This window comes from Halyomorpha halys, unplaced genomic scaffold, assembly GCF_000696795.3.
Source record: "Halyomorpha halys isolate HHAL.00 unplaced genomic scaffold, Hhal_1.1 Scaffold305.1, whole genome shotgun sequence".
NCBI classification, from domain to species: Eukaryota; Metazoa; Arthropoda; class Insecta; order Hemiptera; family Pentatomidae; genus Halyomorpha; species Halyomorpha halys.
The window spans coordinates 681751-703750 of NW_027105918.1; the positions used below are offsets into that span (position 1 = coordinate 681751).

General features: G+C 29.8%; 1 protein-coding gene across 3 annotated transcripts in view; it reads left to right on the forward strand.

Moving 5' to 3' along the window:
• The window catches only part of LOC106681043 (uncharacterized), a 24666-nt gene extending 11162 nt beyond the window's left edge, over positions 1-13504 (forward strand). For all 3 annotated transcript variants that reach the window (XM_014421160.2, XM_014421159.3, XM_067053573.1), the window contains exons 5-17: positions 858-1002; positions 1142-1245; positions 1559-1730; positions 2185-2288; positions 3257-3423; positions 3861-3993; positions 5260-5478; positions 6623-6728; positions 6819-6965; positions 7123-7697; positions 8210-8284; positions 11646-11747; positions 13313-13504. In XM_014421160.2, coding sequence (XP_014276646.1) covers positions 858-1002; positions 1142-1245; positions 1559-1730; positions 2185-2288; positions 3257-3423; positions 3861-3993; positions 5260-5478; positions 6623-6728; positions 6819-6965; positions 7123-7697; positions 8210-8284; positions 11646-11747; positions 13313-13381 — 2118 coding nt within the window. In that variant the 3' untranslated portion in view covers positions 13382-13504. The remainder of the gene's footprint in view (positions 1-857; positions 1003-1141; positions 1246-1558; positions 1731-2184; positions 2289-3256; positions 3424-3860; positions 3994-5259; positions 5479-6622; positions 6729-6818; positions 6966-7122; positions 7698-8209; positions 8285-11645; positions 11748-13312) is intronic.
• The last annotated feature ends 8496 nt before the right edge of the window (positions 13505-22000 follow it).

Consider the following 22000-nt stretch of genomic DNA (forward strand, 5'->3'; position numbering starts at 1 on the left):
CTTTTGACCGCAACCCTGACCATCTTCTTATATATTTATATATATATATATTAACTTATGTTCACCGTATTATCCTCCTCATGTTTATCTACATTATTCTTAGTTTTACTACCCATTTTGGCTTATTTAACTTTATATTTTAGTTTTTCAATTGTATTATTTTCCCTGTATGTTTTCAAGCTTTTCGTTATATCTTTTATATAGTTTTCTTTCTTACTTTGTCATCATATTTATCTTGTTGTAATGTTTTTATTTTAATTCTAATCATGGTTATCTTGTTTGTACTTAGAATTGAATTAAGGCTTGTAATTCAGTAAGTAACTATTGAAAAGTAAAACAATAGAATTGGTAGGAGAAACATTAATGTAAAAATATTTAAATGAGGCTTTCCCGGTTTTTCTCCATTCCCTATATGATTTTCCCCTTTTAGGAGTCTGCCAACACCAAGGAACAATACTTATATATATATATATATGTGTGTGTACTCAGAATGAGTATTTTCATAGTTATTTTGTTTTTTTAAAGGAATGTTATTGTGAAAATAGAATATTATGATGAAAACTTTGATAGCACTTTTGTGAGTCTTTATTGAATTGCTAATAAAGATATGGGAGTCTGCTAGGCAGATCAAACTACCTGCAAAAACTGGGGTAGTTTCAAAACTAAAAAAAAATTAATTTTTAATTCAGAGCTTTAATCTTTAAAACTACCCACAACACTAGAAAATCTAATAGAATATCTTTATTTATAACGTAGTAACATATTAATTATTTATAATGCATTTACAAGTTGCAAGTTTCCAGACGTCTTGTTTTATTTTTAAAAAAATTACTAGGTATTTTATTTATATTTTTTAGGGTAAAGGGTTATGGGTACCAAAGTCTGACAGGAATTCTTCAGCTACTGTTAAAGTGGACAAGGATGACATAAGAGCTAAAAGGCACTATGTTAAAACTTTACATAAAGATGGAAGGGAAGTTAAGATTTGGGAATGTGGTCTTTGTAAGTAATTTAATGTTTGAAAAGTACGTAGTAATTGTATTACTCTTTCCAATGATTTATATTGCTGCATTTTGCTACATTGCATTGCTGGAAAACATTTTGTACAGTTTTTTTTTTACTATTATTAATTTTTTTTCAGGTGGAAAAGAGTTCAGATTTCAGTATACTTTAGTCCGACATATACCAACTCATACTGATGTACGGAATTATCAATGCGATATTTGTCCTAAAGCTTTCAGACAGGTAAATTACTTTCATCACTCATTTGAATTTATTTCTTATTTGTTGCAATAATGCTATAGCACAAGGTGATGAATTTGAAGTTTTGAATAATTTGTTAATATCAGGGAAACACAATACAAAAACAAAGTACATGCATGATTGGCCATGAAAATTTAAAAATTAAAATACTAGTTACAACCTTACATCATTTCAATTTTTATCCATGTCATTAACTCAAAAACTATGATTTTCGAGTTATGGAGTTGTTGCAGCAAATGAGTGATATCTGTTTTATTTTATTAGAAATATATTTAACAGGAAATATCTGTTTCAGCTAAGTACACTGGCTCAACACAAAGCTACCCATTGGAATATGAGACCATTTTCATGTGATTTTTGCCAAAAATCATTTAATAGAATATCCACATTGATATCTCACAAAAAGATACATTACGATGAAAAGAAACACGTTTGCCCATTTTGTGGAAAAGGTTTCCATCAAAAAGGTAGTTCATTTATCTTGATTGGTTTTAAATGTTAATTTGTTTCTGTTAAATTTGAAATATTTATTTACATGTTTACATGATCATGTTCTAAAATACTTAACTAAGTAAGTACTAAATAAGTCTTAACCTAAAGTATTAAGTTGACAGGTATTATTCTTCATTCTAATAAAAAGACAATAATGTTGACTAATTTTTTAATGCAAACCATAAAATACAAAATTCAACCATATTGGTTATGAGTTTCCAATAAATTGCTTTATCCATATATCCAATCTTTTAAACATTTTAAAAGAATTCATTAACATGGTAAGTTTGATTCAGACTTAAAAACTATGATAGTTCCAGCATAAAAATATTTCTTTATATTGTAATAACTCTTTGATGAATGTTGAAGTACTTAACTTTTTTTTTTTTAAATTACATTAAATATAAATCTATAATTTTGTCATTTAAGGTAATTTGAGAAATCATATGTATACACATACCAATGAGAGGCCTTATAAATGTGAGATATGCAACAAAGGGTTTAATCAGAAATCAAATTTAGTATGTCACAAGGTGAGCTTCTAGTTTTATTTCTTAAATAAAATAAAATAAAGTTAAGATTTATTTAATTAAAATATGAAGTATAAAAGGTTTATAAAACTTTTATATTACTTAGATGATAAGATAGTCAGTTGGCCAGATACCAGTCCTGAGATAGTTTATTAATAGGGCTTCTTCTGCGCTGGTTTTAGAGCTAAGTGGACCCAGCATTTTTCAAACCACAGTTTCCTTTCCAACAAATCCCATTATTCCCTATCAAGAGAAAATTTACAATGCTAAATCAGCATTTGAAACCAGTGTCTTCCAGCAAAGAAAGTCTGCACTCTACCATGGCGGGGCTACATAATAATTATTTAAACTAAAAAATTGAAGATACAAACTGGATTATCAAGTCACTCTGGTTATTTGAATCCTTGACTCTTAATTCAAATATGAAGAAAAAAAATATAATTACCCTACACATTATGTTCATAACCATGATATTAGAGAGAAATGCTTTATTTATTAAGCCATGCTGCCCAAATATAATGGGTTACTGTAATAAACAGCATACTGATCAATCATAGTGATATAATACAAACACTGACAAAAACAAATTAATGAAGATACAATATTTATAATAGTCATTAATAATCATATTTGGTCTGTTAATCGCTTTTCCTAACCACAGGTTTTTAATTCTGTTATACAACCTGCTTCTTTATTAGGCTTCTTTATGTTTTGATGATATTTAAATAATCTATTTCTTAAATTTATTCAGCTAATAATCTTAGATTCATCTATTTTTTATGAAGTAGACCTACATGAAACATAATTAAGGGAAAATTGAAAACACATATACCAACCGAATATCAAATTCCATAAGGGCATTGTTTGTCTATTTTATAGACATTTTTCCTGTTGTATTTTTTCTATTTTAATTTTTTTAAAACTGTGGGATAATTAACAAAAATTAAAACTAACATTGATATTTTTTTCAGATTTCTACACATTCCAGAAAAGATCACTATCAATGTGATATATGCAGTATTAGTTTTGGAAAACAAAACCTTTACTCTTGCCATATGGAGTCTATCCATAATATGCCTGTTGCGATTCCAAAGAAACAGATTTCAAATTTATGGGAAAATATGAAAACTGAACCTCAGTAAGTTTAAAGTAGTATCCATCATATATACCTTTTAATGCTTCTTGGATAAAAGTATTTATGTGATATGTGTTAAAAAAAAAAGAAGATGAATGTATACTTAAATTTTTAGGGATGAAAATATGTTTTCAAAGTTATACAAACACATTAATTGGTAAAATACATATTGATAACTATTTTTGTTTTAACTATATATGTTTTCAGATTTTCTATATAAAAATGCTTAGGTATACTTAATAACATACCATATTTAGTATTTATAAACTTTAGAAAAAAAAGTATGAATTTCTTAATATTGAATAAAGTAGTTTCTGCCATTTGTAAAAATTTTTGTTCAATAAATAAAGCTTTTATTTGATGTTTAATGTTTTTATTATGTAAGTTCAATACACATGTTTAATATGTTTCTGATGTTAATTTAAAACAATCATTTTTAGGTGCGCCATTGTAGATGAATCAAATAACATTTTATATTCATTGCCGATATCATATGAAAAGAAGCAAAAAGGCTCATTGCAGGAGGAAGATAATAATAACATAACTTTCTGTGATCCTTACAAGAAAAAGGGAGTAAGTATGTTTTAAAAAAATATAACTTCTGTTGTTTAGAAAGTATTACTTCTCCATTATATTATGTATTCCTTCTCTTCAGTAAGATTAAGAAATATCTCAATAACTCTTCAAAATGACAAGACCTAACAAATGAGACACACAAAGTTGTCTTATCAGGCTAGTCTACATCTACTTTGTCAATTATCCTATGAATTTAATTTAGGTCGGGATTACCTATTAGGAACCACTTCTTTAAGGTTCTGTGAATTAAATGTTTCTTGATTGGAGAAGTTTGTCGGGGGGGGGCGGTCAGCAAAGAACAACATTAATAAACAAAACAATACTTATTTATTTTATGCTGAACCGACTGAAACTCAGGTCGAAACGTCGGCATAAAATAAATAAATATTGTTTTGTTTATTTATGTTGTTCTTTGCTGACTGCACCCCCTGACAAACTTCTCCTATCAATAATCTACGGTCATCTATCTAACCTCATTATAAATGTATCTTGATTTGTAAAAAATACAAGCAAGAGATCAGTTTAAAAAGCCTTTTAAAGTATGTTGAAATGAACTTCTGAAAGAAAATTTTATTTTTAATTTGAGAAGAACTAAAAATGAATCCACAAGTCGAACTATACAATTTTAAAATTAATATAAATGTTCTATACACATCTACTAGTTAAATTAAATTAAAATTCATGGCAAATAGTGTAATTATTTGCCATGATTTTAATTTAATTTTGTTTTACTTTGTATTTTTAAAAAGATTTTTTTTGTTTTGTGCATCATTAGAATAACCTTAAGAATTATTAATATTACAGTTATATATTTCTCTAAGCTTCATGAATTAAAAATCTGTTGGTCAAAGTGAATGTATTTTTATTTATTCCCTACCTGGATATGTCAGAAATAAGGGGTGGTTATTCTACAGGTTATCAAGTTTTTTTAGCCAGAAGGGAAAAGTGGAGATTCATTCTGTGGGTCCACCACGTAAATTTCAACTCAAGGCACCATAATTGGTACCACTTTTGACTTCTGACAGGTGGTTACTAAGATAATGCCTTAACACTAAATCAACCGGTTGTATTGGGGTTGTAGCCAACACAACCTTAAGGTTTGAATTCAGTATGTGGTGGATTCACTGAATAAATTTCAATCTTTCTACTTCGGTTAAAATATGGTGCTAAATATCTATCAGGGTCACCTAGCCTACTTGCCCTAATTGAAGGGATTCTGGATATTAAACTGAATAAACAACAGCAAATTCTCATTTTTTTCAGGATGATGTTATAGCTGTCATTAATGAAGAGCCGACCTCTGCTATGGTAAATCTATACAAGAATAGAGAAGTTCCATTTGTTTTATTCTACGAATCGATAGATGCACAGCCTAAAATATGTAAAGTTATTATTCAAGGAGATGTATATATGCTAGTTAACCCGACTAATACAGATCTTGCTAAGTATCTTGTCGCTGGTGAAAATTCTAATCAACCTAAGGTAATGCATAAATTTGTGGATTTGATAATTATTATTAGAAAAGAAGAATTAAACATCAGACTTTTATTAATAACCATATTATAATAATTATATTTTCATTTTAACTTTTTATTATTTACTTATTACTTTGTTCACACTTGTTTTACCCTAAGGCTCTAAAGCTAAGCCATTATAACTTGTGTGCAGCCCAATCCTATGTAGGTTAAAAAAAATTTTTTTTTCCTTTTTTTTCAATCGGTTATAAGTTTTATTCTTTAAAAAAAAGAGACTAAAAGTAATTGAATTAAAATAAATCATCACTGTTGTTAATAAGTGGTTGAGAATGATATGTGTGGGGGCATGACGGCCGTGCGATTTAGGGTGTAGGTCCCAGAGCTCTTGGTTCAGAACGTTGCGGGTTCGATTCCCACCTGGGGCAGTTAATTTTTTATTTTCGGCAGTCCTGAAAAATGAATCTTGACACTTCTACCTTGCTTAGTGCGCAGCAGCAACTCTGGTTGGCAAAAAAGACCACTAGGCCCACTTGCCGGACTACTTCCCCCTGCCAAATACCATTACCAATCATTTATGTTAAATGAAGTTTTTATTTAAATTTTCTATCCTCTTTATAATATTTACTTATGTATTAAACATTTGTGGTTTGTCAACTTTGCAATCATTCATTGACACTTAATGTTTGTCACAAGCATCAATTATCTATTTTTATTACCCTTCTTTTTGTTAATAATTACAATAAAAATTTATCAGTCAAACAAAATATGATCCATTGGCTTAAATGTTGAGTACAACTAGTTCCAAAATATAAATATTTTTATTTTACCATTCCTCATAAATACTTCATTTTTCTATAGAGTTAATCAGAATCCTGTAGTTGTATTCAATAGTAGGTACAGTGAATACTATTGTACTTCAAGCAGAATTATTAGCACATTACAGGATTAAACTGAAGCTCTTCTGTTTTAACTATTTGTAATTCATGAGAATTGACACAGAAGATTAAAAAGTGTGTTGAATTTTGGGATTTTTTCTTTAGAAGCCTATGGATCTTATTTTGTTTAATTAACATATTGATACCAACAATGTGAACTGATATTATAAGAATGTTTTTCTTTTTAAATAACAAAGTGTTCCTTAATTATTTTAGTTTCCTGTTGTGGCCAGTATCATCCAAAAAAAGGACAGTTCCGGAAGGTCTCAAGTTGTTGTTTTACCTTCAAACTATTCCAACACTAATACAGGCAATGGTGAATGTAAGTATTATCAATTTATAAACTAAGGAAAACTCACTATTTTTATTATTTAATTAACATTCATATTTCATAAATTTGTTTTTTTTTAAGACAACAATTTATACTCGGAAAGAGACATGGAAGACTCAAACGATCGAATCACTCTCCATAATGAACAGGGAGAGTCATGTTACACTAACAATGAAGTAGTCATAGTGCCCAAAAACCCTTTGAAGTTTCCCGTTCAAGAAGTCAATGGTGAATACAGTTCTATATTCTATCAATCAATGATATTTATGTCACCTTGTAACTAACTCAAGTTCATTTTAGTATATTCTGTATCATTTAATCATATGTTATTTTTGGTTTTTAATATACACCCATATTGGTTTTTCATTTCATTTTACTTTTTTAGGAAAGAAAAAAGGGGAAGCTGCCATAATTTATACTAAAACACAACCAAATATAAGACCTTTAAAAACAAAAAAAGCTGTGGAGGCCTGCTCCTCTGAGACAACTGCCCCGGCAAATGAACTTATAATGAACAATGGATATGCTTCCTCTTCTGAAATTTCCAATGAAAGAGATGACACAATACTAATTTATGTTCCCATAGATAAAAGTTGTGAAAGCAATCTCAAACAAAATGCAACCATTAATGATAAATCAAAACAGACGACAGATTTTGATACGTTCTCCGTTGAAAATATGTGCTTTGAGATAAATAACAATGCTCCATCATCAAGCTCAAGCTTAAATAAGGGACCAGAAATTTATTTGGAACCAGGAGTTTCCGATTTTAAAAATTTTAGATCTTTTAGAAGTGGAAATTCCTCTCGTGAGATCTCATTTCCTGATTTTCCGATGAATCTGTGCGATAAAATCATTAAATCAGAAGTTAACTGTAAAGAAGAAAAGTCATTTGAAATTGAAGTAGTCAATGCAGCAAAGCAATCATTTAATATTAAAAAAGAAGCTGAAACCACTGAGGTTTGCCTTATTATTAATTGAAAATAAATATATATTTAAGTATATTGTATATAAAAGTAAATTGCTTTGAATTATAAGGTCAGTCCAGTTTGATAACTTTTTTGCAGTAAAGATATCTAAATTTATTTAACATGCCACGTTTTGAAAACCAAAGATAATTATTCTAAGGCCAAATTGATCATTTTAATTATTGTCAAAGTGACAGCTTAGGTTTGGGTGAATCTTAACGTTCATGATTAATTAAATAAAACTTAGTACAGAATTTGTTTCAATTTTTGGACCAAAATAAAATGAATTCATTGTGATATTCCAATTTTATGATGTAAAGAAAATGTATTCAGAGGCTTTAGTATTGTTGTAGTTCGTGTCTTTAATGTTTATGCATGAGCTGATAGGATTTTAGCAATTAGTACATTTAATATATTTAAGGTTACTATGATGTAATCTATACATACATATATATACATTTATGCCACTGTAAAACATGTATTTAAATTTATTATTATTTTTAGATTCTTTCAATGGATGATTCATGTAATGATATTGAGCCAACACTTTTCATCAATTCAGAAAATTTGGAGAAAGAAGTAAGTTGCTCTTTTTAATAAGTTGGGCAATATATTGTGTAATCTTATTATTGTTCTAAAAGGACTTTGTCAAGGAATAATAAACTATTTTTTATTTCATTTCCTTAATAGCATACTTTTTATCCAAATTACTATAATCTCTGTATATTAAAAGATCTCACTCATTAAAACTAACTTGTTAATGAGTGAGATCTTTTAAATCAAACAAGGTGGGTATATGGTGTAAATCTTTAATATTGTTTTGATATTTCGTCTTTATCTTAAGAAGAAGGCTATTATTTAAAAAATTATAATGCTTCATTATTGAGAAACAGTTTATTAATATAAAGAATTATTCAATATCAAATACTGAACTAGAAGAGATAAACCAAAGAAATCTTTAGGCAACAACTTGTCTCAAGGTTCACAGATGTTTGGAAAAATAATAGATATCCAGAACTTATTAAAACAGTTTAAGGACACACGTCTTAAAACAAAAGATATATAGAAAGTTGTTAAAAACAAATTTTTTGTGTGGATTTTTTTCCTATCCAATTTTTTAATTTATTAATAAATATAAATATTTTAACTAATCATGCTCTCTCTCTCCTTATATATAATTTTTTTATTTTTATTTTTGAGGCCCCTAATCATGTTAAATTTTAATTTAGTTATTAATTCTCTGTCTATATAACTACCATATTTTTTTTAGTTCAATAGAAGAAATAGGATAGTTGACCATATATTTGGAGAGGGTTTCTCTCATAACACACTTGATTAGGATTTTTTTACTTCCTTGGTCAAAACACTGGTCACATAGTGATTTGTTAAACCAGGGCTCTTCAGTATGTAAACACTAATACAGCATGATATGCAAACCCGTGTATTTATATTATGAGAGAAGATCGTCGGGTGGTGCGGTCAGCAGAAAAAACACAAATAAACAAAAGAACTATTTATTTGTGCCGACGTTTCGACCTAATTTTCCGGTCTTCATCAGAGCTATAAAAATAAAAAGACAACCATCATTCAGAGGGAAAAAAATAAATAAATATTAGACAAACAAATTTGAAAATATACATAACAATAAAATGAAAATATAAACTAATTGATTAAAAACTATGGACAAAGACAGTAGTAGATTGATAACATTATTATTTATATACGTATAAATGTGTGTAATAAATAAATGATACAGTGGGTAATAATGTTAGATTGATGATTAACATTTAAAACCTTTTAGTTATATAGATGAATATAAAGAATTAGTTAAATTAATAATGGAATGTATGTAAAAACAATATTGTAAAAAGACAGAACAAGGGATAAGAAGAAATATATGGAGAATAGGGAATGAAGATATTTTACAATATTGTTTTTACATATGCTCCATTATTAATTTATCTAATTCTAATATATTTTAATGTTACTCATCAATATAACATTCTTACCCACTGTATCAATATATATTATTTATTACTCACATTTATATGTATATAAATAATAATGTTATCAATCTGCTACTGTCTTTGTCCATAGTTATTAATCAACTAATTTATATTTTCATTTCATTGTTATTTATATTTCCAAATTTGTTAATCTATTATTTATTTTATTTTATTTATTTTTTCTCTCTGAATGATGGTTGTTGTCTTTTTGTTTTCAATAGCCCTGATGAAGACTTGAAAATTAGGTCAAAACTTCGGCCCAAATAATTAATTCTTTTGGTTATTTGTTTTTTCCGACCATCTTCTCCTCTTATACATCCACGGTCAACTATCGTCACCTCAGTCTTTATATTATCTATGTAAACACCTACAAGCTAAGAAAAAAATTAAAGTCCAGCAAAATATTCACATTTAACATTATCAGTATTGATATCTATGTAGCTTTAAGTAAGACCTAAAATTTGGGTGGAATAAATAAAATAATACAGATACATAAGGTGGCGCAATGACCCCTTACCAAGGATAGGCCTCCTCCAGTTGGATACTGTAAGAATGATTAAAATGGATTTAGTGAATGACACAATTTCTTCCTTATTAAACTACAGTAGTTTATTTCATATCATCAGCAACGTTTCGGGAGATTTCCCCCTATGAAATAAACTATTGTAGTTTAATAAGGAAGAAATTGTGTCATTCACTAAATCCATTTTAATTCCATAAGACTCTTCCAGTTAAAGGATTATTAAATTTGTAAGAATGATGTTGTGAAGCTCATCCATGAGTCCCTCACCATCATACTGTAATACTCTACCTGAGGTCTTGTGGTACCGGTATCTTATTATTTGTTAACTTCATAATGGCCTTCTCTCAACTTCCTCCTCTAGTGGTTCAAAATCATTAGTAAAATATTCTGCCCTTGAACCTGCAATAGCTTTCTTTTCTGCCTCTTTTTGTGAAATGTGTTCTTCAAGTTCCTTCTCCATCTCCCCTGGATACCTTGGTTTTCCATCAGTAGATTTCAATTTATATCCTTATTTGAGATGATCTTGGGTTTGAGGACAGATCTCCCTTCATATACCTTCTGGAAAAAGAGCTAACTTCTATGGAGTGTCCTATGAAGGATTTTCGTTTCTTCTATTTCCGTATTCCTCTTGAGCTTCTCTGGTGTAACGTTGGACTATTTTCATAAAAGCCTTTTTGTGTGAGAGTCAGATTAAATGATGAATGGTAAATGAGAAGGAGTGCTCTTTTTTGACCAACTTTATAAATTTTTATTCCAGAAACAAGCCAGAAAATTATACAATAATGTACAAATATAACACTGTTTTTAAGCTAAATAAAACATAGGACAAGAAGTTTCAGATGGGTTTCCCACTAACTGCAATGTAAAATAATGAGATATAAAATTAATAATAAATAAAAATAGGTTTAAATTAAATGTATAGCAATAAAAATGTTGATCATAATTTCGGCAGTAGCAAGTCCATTTCATTTAATCTCTTTGCTCACGCCTATTTATTTGGTTGAATCTATTCACTATTTTTCTGTCAGTATCATTCTGCCTGGTTCTAAAAGCTAAACATTTGTTATTGAAACACGGGCATTTCTTGGTTGAGGTACAAGTGTATCTTTGTTTGTATATTTTAGAGCCTCAGCTATTTCTGCCTTACAATCGTCCAGTGTATCAGTTCTCCTCAGCTATTCCACCAACATAATTTCGAATAGCTGCCAGTATGCACCATTCTGCTTAACCTTTTTCAGCTTCTAGACATATATTTGTGGGATCCGACCTGCTGCATTTGTTGACCTAAATTATTCATTTCATCCGATCCTATGCTGATTATTCCTTTAATTTAACTAAACCTAAACACTTTTAACCATTAGTTATACATTGTTTGTTATATAAAATAAATTAAAGATTATTTCATTTTCAGCCACTATCAAAATTCAACTTGGACTTCGATGGTGAAAGTTTTGATATTTTGGATGACTATAGCTTTACAGATTCATTTTTAGAAAATGCAGTAAATAATGGTGTAAGTATATTATCCAACATATTGCTAATTTATTTAGAATTCATCAATTATGTACTAATGATTGTTGCTTTAAAATTCCATAGAATAGATATTGTTGCCAGTAATTCAATGGTTAAATTATCCAAAAACATAGAGATATTTATACTTCTTAATTTCAAATTTTGTTGCTTAGTGGGACATGTATTGAACGTTGTTTACAACTATTATTTCTGAAAAATTAATGTTTTCTGATATTTTAAAATTAAATTTAAACAGGCTATAATCAATTGCTATCATATGATCAATCAATTAGTGTGAATTGTTGGATGACTAACTTAATAATAAATAAAATTACTTTATAGTTGTATATAATTATATTATACAATTGTAGGACAACAAATATTAATTGAATCACAAATGCTTGTAAAATTTGAGTTAAGGTAGAGTATGTGAAATGTATATCCTTATGTTAAAGGCAAAATATCAGCACTGTGGGGTAAATGATATAAGAACAATAAAATAAAATTGAAATCAATAACAATTAAACTAATTCGCTAATTTTATTTTACATTCTCAACTACCCAAAGTAGAGGAATTTATTTATTTATTCATTCAGGATAAATTCAGTTACATAGACAAATACAAATTATATAAATATATAAATAGAAATAGGATATTAATTATAATTTAAATTCTGATTATAAGCAATATGGATTGAATATAACATAATATTACTTTATAAACAATGAAACTTCTGTTAATTGATACCCCTCCGTAGCAGAAACTCTTCTAACAGACAATTTTATTAAAGTCCTGGTCTACGAGGTCCAAAATTTAATATTAGTACGAAGGAGATTACTAAAATCACAATTTTAGTATTTGATAATACTTTATTTTCTTATTACCGTATTGTTATAACTACCTTAGCTGTTTAAAAACAAATAACACTGTTTTTGCAGAAGTAACAGACTTTCAGAAAAATTATTCATTGTTACTTTTTACTTTGCTTTGGCTGCTATAATCCCCCACTGTAGTGATATTTTCTTACAAATTGGTTGCTATCTTATATGACTTTCATCTTTGATTTTGAAAATGGTGACAAAATTTGAGAAATGTTCATCAATTACAATAGAGAAACTTGAATTTTAAAAAAGAAAGTAGTTTTCTTGGAAAATGCTTATAAGGTATTGTTTCTTGACAATGTATTGAGATAGTAAGATGTAGTTAGTGGCTCTGAACTACTGTTCTGATAAATTATCCCTCTCTCGATCACTGACATTTACCCTTAGAATATTTAACATCCCTCCAAAAATTTGTTGAAATAACATCTTGTGTTAAAATATAATGGATGAGCTTCCTGTTTGAAACATTTTCTGAAAAACTTACATCTCTAAAGATAATTTATTTAGAATATATGTGATATTCTGCTTTTTATTTAGTGATATAATAAACAAAAATTAATATAAGAATACAGAATACAGTTCCAAAATATTGTGTTCATGATCTGTTTTTCCTCTTTGTGACATAAATTATGTCACAAAGAGGAATGTTTATCGTAAATAGTAATTTATAATATTTTTTTTCAGGAAAGTACCTCTATTGTTGATACCTTTAACCCATCTTCCCCAGCCTCCTTCATATTTAGCTCCTTATAAAGATTCCATTTACATTTGTATTTAAAAAAAAATATGTATTTCAGTTCCACAATATTTTAATTATGTATAACAAACATTGTAAATAAATCACAAATCATTTTATGTTCTAAATTACATTATTACTTGTCAAATTACTAATTATTTAATAATAAAATTACTAATTATTTGTCTTCATTGATAGAATAAATTTGTATAATAATGTAAAAATTATATAAAATAATTATATTCATTATGTAAAAGTTGTGTTATATATTGGGTAAAATTTGGCTGCAGGTCTCACAGTTTTTTTTAGTAATTGTCATACCTAATGATTGTTTTAACAGTAATGAAATGATACAGTAATTAAATTTAAAAAGAAAATATTTTTCAGAAGGCCAAAAAATCAAATATCTTTAATCTTGGCAAACCTTTTTGTTAGTAAATTTCTTCATTACTCTCCCATCAAAATCCTTTTAAACAAAATAAATCAACGGCTATTTCAAGGAAGGCAGATTCAGGTATTTACTTATTCATAAAAATCAAGGATATATTTTTTAATTTACTCATCAAGTGTTAAATCTCATCACAATGGTCATTGATCCAGAAATATTTACTGTGTGCTCTTTAGATCAGTGCCAAAATTAACTGTATTTAAGTATTAAAGATGATGGGTATTATTTTGAGAAAAACTGTGTCAGATATTGCTTGCTTAGTACCTTTAGATACTAAAATCGATGTCATTTTTTTAAATTTGACACGGCTGAAATAGGCAGATTCTCGCTTGAAATTACGTCATTTATATACCAAGTTTGAAGTCTGTTTATTTAAGGTAATATTGGTTTTTTTTTTCATTATTTGGTTCATTCATTATTATTATTTGGATTTTTATTCATTACATAATTTAATTTAAATAAAAATATTGACTTCAGAATATTTTTTAATAAATGTAAATAATCAATATAATGTTGAACAAGAACGAATTATCGAATATTCAATAGAATGGATGAATACACACCGACCCCCCACATGCTTCGTTTGAGTCTACTTCTAGTCAGTAGCATATCAGCTCATCAACAAATCCCAGGCCATAAGGCCATTGTAGTTATTATGTTTTGCCACCATCAGGATTACATGCAGCAAATTCAGACCATCAAGTAGCCATTTCAGTTGTTTTTATCCAAACTCAACACAGTTAGGGACACTAAACAAACACTGTGCCATATTGTTAGACCAGTCATTCCTTAAACATCATGTGGTTAAACCCTTTTGGGACTAGTTCAGCCTTTTAATACTGAGAGGTGTCCCACAGTGACTCGTTAATTAAGTTTAGCTCATGGACAATTTTAATCCATATTTCAGCTCTTAGGTAAGGGTGTGACATATCTTGGGCTTAAAATATGAAAAACTTCGAAGTTACCCCTAACTTGGAATACCTGAGAGAAAGGGTGAACCTATCAATAAATGGATTATGCAGAATAGTGAGCATTCTGAGTCACTACAATAACCATTTACAAAGGTGTGGTTTTGGGTATTCTGAAGTACACATCCCTTGCGTGGGGTCAAACTCTCCTGTAGCAGCAAAGAAAGAGACTGGCTACTAAACAGAAATTGGCTCTGCAGGGGATCATGAAGATCTACAGGAAGGTGTCACATGAGATGGAGCAAGTGTTGGCTGGAGTAATGTCCCTTGACCTCATTCTTAAGGAGAATTTCATTTAATACAAAGTGAAGAGGCGCTGGCTAGTATCGCTACCGAAGAGGATCGGTGAGATCCCAAATCGGTGGAAGATAATTTGTGATAGAAGAGTGGGATGGACGGTGGGTGGCGAGCCCAAAGAGCGCTACTTTGAGAAAGTTCTTCTCCGATGTTTATGTAAAAGTGGTGAATTGCACCGCCATGTATGATCAGAACAGGTTGAGAAAAACCAGGATCTTTGCCGTCGCCAAGTTGGACTTCTTCCGTTTGATGGGAAAAGAGAACTATACCTTCTTCAGGAGTTCATTTAGGGGTTGGAAAGAGGTGGGCCAATGCACTTCACATGGGGGAAGAGCTCTACCACATAACACCGGAAGAAGAAAATGCAGAAGTTGACAGAGACCAGGAGTGCTGGAGGAGATGTCCGGACGGATGCAAACCAGGAAGGCTGGACCTACGGGACGGATAAGGTGCAGTTTTATTGGTAAGGCACTCATCCAAGGGCTGACTGTGCTGCACAGTCTAAATGTTAAAAAAATTATGTTCCAATAAATTACAATGACACCCCAGATAAATTATAAAATAAGAAATAAATAAAAATAAAATGAATGGTTGATTATTAGCAGCAGTGGCGTGCTCAAGTGCACAACCCTACTGCTACTGCACCCCTTGTGCCATTAATAGCTAGTTAAGGGGATTAAAAACAATTAAGTCACACACAATCAATAAGTATATACCAATACAAATAAAAATATAAAGCAGCTAATATAATGCTGATCTAACATATTACTGCCACTTAGCTTTATCAGGCCAAATTACAAATGTCACAGAAGTGATAATGTATGCCGACCAGGGTTATGATGAACAACAATCAACAGGATGACTGAGTAGCTCTAACAACCATCTTATCATCATGTGATTTGATGTTTTGTATCTTATATACCGTTGTTATGTACTTAAATAATAAAATCAGATTAGCTCAATCAATTCAGAATAGGTTATTACTCTCCAAAGGTTTTGTATTTTATGTGTACATAAAACTGTTAAAACTATAAATATTGTTTTACAAACTGTTAAATTTATAAATATTGTTAATTTAAATCATCCTGAATTATATCTCATGTAAAGTCTTTAACATTTTTTGTATCATGAATTCAAGCTATTTCAGTTTAATTCTTGCTTATAATATATATTTAAACATTTATAGTTTAAACTAATACGAAATAGTAATTTGGCAGCAATCTTTGTTGATTAAATAACTCATGTTAATTTGCATGTCATTGATTTATATTGTATGTTATATATTTAAAAGTCTTATGCCTTGCTTAAATGAAAGTTACTAATCTAGCTAATGGAATTTCACTCAGATTGTAATGTATTATTTGCACTAACCATTTCATAATTATTTTACAGACATATCTACTGTCTGTATATATCCTCATATATCTGCTTTGCTTTAAATAGCATTTGACAATTAAAAATGCTTTGATTTTATTTCGAATTTGACATATTCCAACGTTAGTACCATAGGCCAGTGTTACTGTATTTACTTGGGTCCCTCTGTAGACTATTCCAAAGCCAGTAGGCCTGTTAATAAATTAAATGCAGTATATGATATGGAATATGTCAAATACAAAATAAAATAAAAAATTTGTCAGATGTGCCGCTATTGAAGCAAATTAGTGATAGTTAGTCTTTTTTATTCGTATTTTTTAAAAGTGTGGTGCAATAAATTCAGTTATGCAGTACAGATCACTCTTTTACTTGTTGCCTATTTAAAATTCTATTTAACATCACATTATACAGTCCACCTTTATTTGCTACCTATTGAAACTAAAAGTAAAACATTTTATTTATTTCATTAAAATGTTGAACCAGTGTACAATAAAGTGGTGTATTCTTGTCCCCCTTCCTTTATATTTGAAATAATCGACAATAAAACTATTTTAAAAAGTCATTGATAGGCATCCTGGAGAGCTGTGAAGTTCAGAAGGCTGGACGAACTGATCACCTTCCTCATATTTCCGAGGAAGTAAGCTTATAAGAGATAATTAGTCACAATTTAAAAATCTTGGATTGCCGTAGCATTTATCTGAAAATTTGCAATACAAATTTTTAAATATACAATAAAAATGTTGAAACTTTTTTTGTCATATGTGCTATTATTCAAGCAAAGTAGCAATATGTATTATTTAATTATTAAGTGTTTAGAAGAAGTAATTCACATTATTTTTCTGCCACTCTATTTATACTATGAACCATTTTATTATTTAACATTTTCACTGCCAAACATGTTAAACCAATAACAGAAATTAAACACTTAATTATATATATATATATATATATATATATATGTCCTCAAGTGTTAAATAAAAAAAAAAAATATTTGACTAAGTATTATGATGATGTAGGACTGGATCGCGATTGCTATTTTGCACAATATTTGACAGCTATTAATGAAGTTTCTGGACGAACAATATTAATTAATAAAGAACATATGTTTAAAATAAACTAGGAAATCATTTTTCTACTTAGTTGGTGGAAAAACCGAATATTCTCAGCACTAAAATGGCTATTGAGACAGCCTACTAACGGAGCTGTTCAAAGATGGTAGAGAACTTTTAAGAGCCAAGCTATTAGGATTAATCCAGAAAATATGGGAAGAGGAAAGGATAACAGAGGCCTGGAACATAGGCCTAATCTGTCCTATCATGAAGAAGGGTTCTAAGCATGACTGTGACAAGTATAGATGCTTAACACTCCTTCCTGTGGTCTACAAGGTGAGTCCTGCTAAATCAGACATCTTGGTAATACAAGGTGACCACCAAGTAGGGTTCAGGAGAGGAAAGAGCATGCTAGACCTGATCTTCATCCTAAAACAGTACTCGAAAAACGATGTGAAGTAGATTAGGATGTGCACATTTTATTTGTCGATTTGAAAGCAGCTTATGATTTTTAGGACAGAAGCTGTCTTTGGAAGATCATGAGTGAGTTGGGGATCTCCAGGATGTTGGGAAGACTAACAAAGGGTTTACAAATGATCCTAAATGCGGAGTCTTTATGCAAGGAGAATTATCTTAAGCTTTTGAAGTCAGAACATGTCTGAGACAGGGAGATGGACTCTTGCCAATGCTGTTCAACCAAGCCCTAGAAAAAGTGTTTAGAAGAACATCATGTAAAAATGATGGGGTTCAAGTCAAAATGAAACTTAAAATCCTGGTGTAAATGGACAACATCCTAGGAAGATGACAGGGAAAGACTAAAAAGAGAAGCAGAGGAAATCGGATAGCAAGCCGGAAAATGCACCCTAAAGCCATGGTCTGTGTGAATGGCTAATCCTTTCAGAAAGTAGACAAGTTATAAATACCTCAGCTCCACAATAATCTCATTAAATGATCAACTGACTGAGATAGACCAGCCTATAACATGCACAAACAGAGCCTTCTCTCTGTCAAGAATACTGAAATTCTAAAAATCTGGAACTAATGGTGTACAATGGTCATGATAAAGCCAGCTCTGATATACAACTGTGAGACATAACAGGCACCCTAAAAAGCAGAATCGAGAGATTTGAAAGGAAAGTTCTCCACTCACAGGAGTGATGTGGAATCAGGGCCTTAACACATGGAGGAGAACTAACAGTGAACTGCTTGCAGAGACTGGCCAGTCAATAGATATGAAGACAAGGAGGTTGATGGGCAGGACATGTGGCTCGAAGCAATCCATCAACGCCTCTACACAACAATGATTACCACCTTAGTAGGCAAGAGACCACGTCGAAGGCCAAAAACCAGATGGATAGACAGAATCAACAAAATTGCGAAAGAGCTGCATGCTACAAACTGGAAAGCAGTAGTCCAAGAAAGGCATATGTGGAGAAGGCTGGTTCAGGCAGGCAGAGATTTACAAGGTTTGTAGAGCCAACCAAAAAATAAAAAATCATTAACATGCAATGATTTGCAAAAAAAAAAAAAGGAAATCGTGCAAAATAACCCAAAAAATGCAAAATATCCCCAAAACGTGCAGTGCCATATAGAACAAAATTGCATCATAGCTGAGTATTTAATATGGTTTGGATTAATAACTAACTATGATGAAATAATGAGAAGCTCATAAAAAGATGCAATTGCCTAGTCAATCAAATTATCCTAAAGAGGAACATGACTGTTCAAAAATTGATTTAAAGTTTTTAATTTAACTCAGGTATATAAAAAAAATAAAAAATTGAGTAACTTTTAGTTAATAAATTAATTTCATTAAGGAATAATGTACTAAAATTTTATTTTAATTTAGACACTATTGGTTACTAAAGTTGTACTTAAATAATAATACGATGATAGTAGTGTATTGTTGCAAAAAGAATTTTACAATGTCATATGTTTTTAAATCAGATAAAAAAAAATCATTTTAATTATTAATGCTATATTTGAGTCTGTAACTGTAAATAATTAAAAATAAAGAAATCTTTCTAAAAGAGCTCATAGATATTCTAATGGAACATCTGCTGAATGTGGGTTTTATTATGTTGGAAGGCAGAGCAGTTATATATGAGATGAGTATCAGGTAACCAAATTGAGCCTTAGTGAATCCAAGAAGCATCTGTCGAGCCTATACCAATGCAGGAAGCTGTTTCTATTTATCTTTTTTTAGTTATGACTACTTTGTTTTAAGACATGAGTGATGAGTTTTTGTCTTAAGAATGCTTTAATCAACTTCTCCCCGTAAAAAAATAATTTTTCTAAACCATTTGGAATAATATTTTTTTGAAATCCAGCCTTATAAGTGATATATAGTATAAAGAGAATATTTTTAGCTTCATATACATCATCATTTTCAAGATACAGTGATCAATAATTCAGTGAGTAAATGGTACCAATTCTTTTTTAAGATATAAAGATTAAACAGGCGTCCCTCTTTACTAATACAGCTCGAATTTAGATGATCTTTGTTTAGTTTTTTAGAGAGTTAAATTTTCTTTTAAATGAGTGGCTATAATATTCCAGGAAAATTGTAGTTTTTGAAAAAGTAATTGTTTTTTAGGTTCCAGAATGAGATTTTTTAGCTAGTTATATTGCATGCTTGTATAAGGAGAAGCACCATTAGTTATTTCAGATTTATAGATATTATTGTTTTTGAGATATAAAAATCAATAAGTCAATGGGAGAATGTTTAGAAACATGCAGGCAAATATTTTGTAGTTGTAGAATTATTAAAAGCTTTAATCATAAATTTTGTATTAATGTAACAGAGAAATAAGACACAGGGTAGGGGTCCTACAGTAATTATAGGACAGAAATCCATCTTATATTACAAGATAATAGGCATCCAGACTTGTAAGGGATCCTCATAAGGACTATTTTGATAATGAGTTGCTTTTTCTGGCACATTAGTTTAATATTTTCTTTTCTTTCTTCATCTTCTTGGTTTAAATCCATTTTTACTATGATTTAGTGGTACTTTAGTTAAAAGTTATATATATAAAAAAAATGTATACTTTGCTTAATTAGTGCCACATCTGACAAAAAAAGTTTTGATTTTATAATTGAACTTATTCCAAAAACAGTACAGTAAACTGTGGTTAATTTCTTTACTGATTCGTTCTAGAGACTTTCCAAAAACTACTAGAGTTGTACAAATTAACTCCTTTCTACTAATAATCTATGGAATACCTCAAACTTAAAATTAAAAAGTTGTTTTGTCAGGTGTGCCACTGTTCAAGCAAAGCAGTGGATACATATTACATATTTTCTGGTAAATAAGTAGTTCTTGAAAATAAATATTGTTCGGCATCAGTTAATAGTATATTTGACATTCTGAACCTAATGGAACCATTTTATGAGCTCTATCACCTCTATATTAATATGGCTTCCGTGGAAAGATAATGAAAATACTCAAAGCAGTTTATTGAGGATTTAAGAAGCTTTATTGCTTTATTTTTGAGCCATAATAACCCTCTACATGGGTAATAATACTTGTAATCAAGGTATATAATGTATAATATACAGATAACTCTTCATATGGATTTAATTTTACATCAGGTATACCATTTCTAAGTATAACCTACAATTGAGTTTAGATTAATTTAAAATTTAAGTATGAATTGTAGTCGAACATTGAATCCCTATACCCAAGCGGTTCCCAACCCATGGAGGTCTGAGAACTAAGCCAGAAATTGAACTATGTGTCTCCTACCTTCACACCTTGGGTCTAAGTGGAGTCTCATCCGAAAATATTTGAAAATTAGATAGCTTAACAGTGGATTCTGAGTCACATGGAGTGATCCATGATTAACATTACCTGTTAAAATCTTCCAGCTAACATCAAAACATCAGGGAAGATAGTAACTATAATAGTTTTAACAATGAGTAGTCACAAAAAGTTGAATTGCCTGACACTTCTGTGGCCCTTCTCAAAGCTCTTGAGGAGCCCTGGTTGGTTGGAAACCACCACCTTATCTCAATACTTTTCTAGAGCTTACATAGTTGGCACATTACATATAAACATTGATTAAAGGTATTATTGCTGGTGTAGAATGGTTCCTAAAAAACAAACATTCAGGAATCTTCAGTGAATTGTCAATTTTGAGTATTATCAGTATCTTCCAACCAAATAAAATCATTTTATTTCTATAGGGGCCATACATGGAGCACTCTAAATCGTTCCACCAGTCAGTATCAAATATAATATTCACTGACACTGAGACACTGAACAATGTTAATTTTGAAGAACTACATATTTTCTAGGAAGTATAATAATATATAATTTCTTTAAGTTGTACTTCTACCGTTTTATCAAATTCAAGATTTAAAATGACTGTAAATATTTTAATCCTATTAAATACTTACCAATACTTAATAATCCCTTTAGAACATTCTCTTAGCTTGTCTAATCCCATTCGACTTCAAAAAAAGCATCAGTTTAGTTATTTGTTTAAAAAAAAAAAC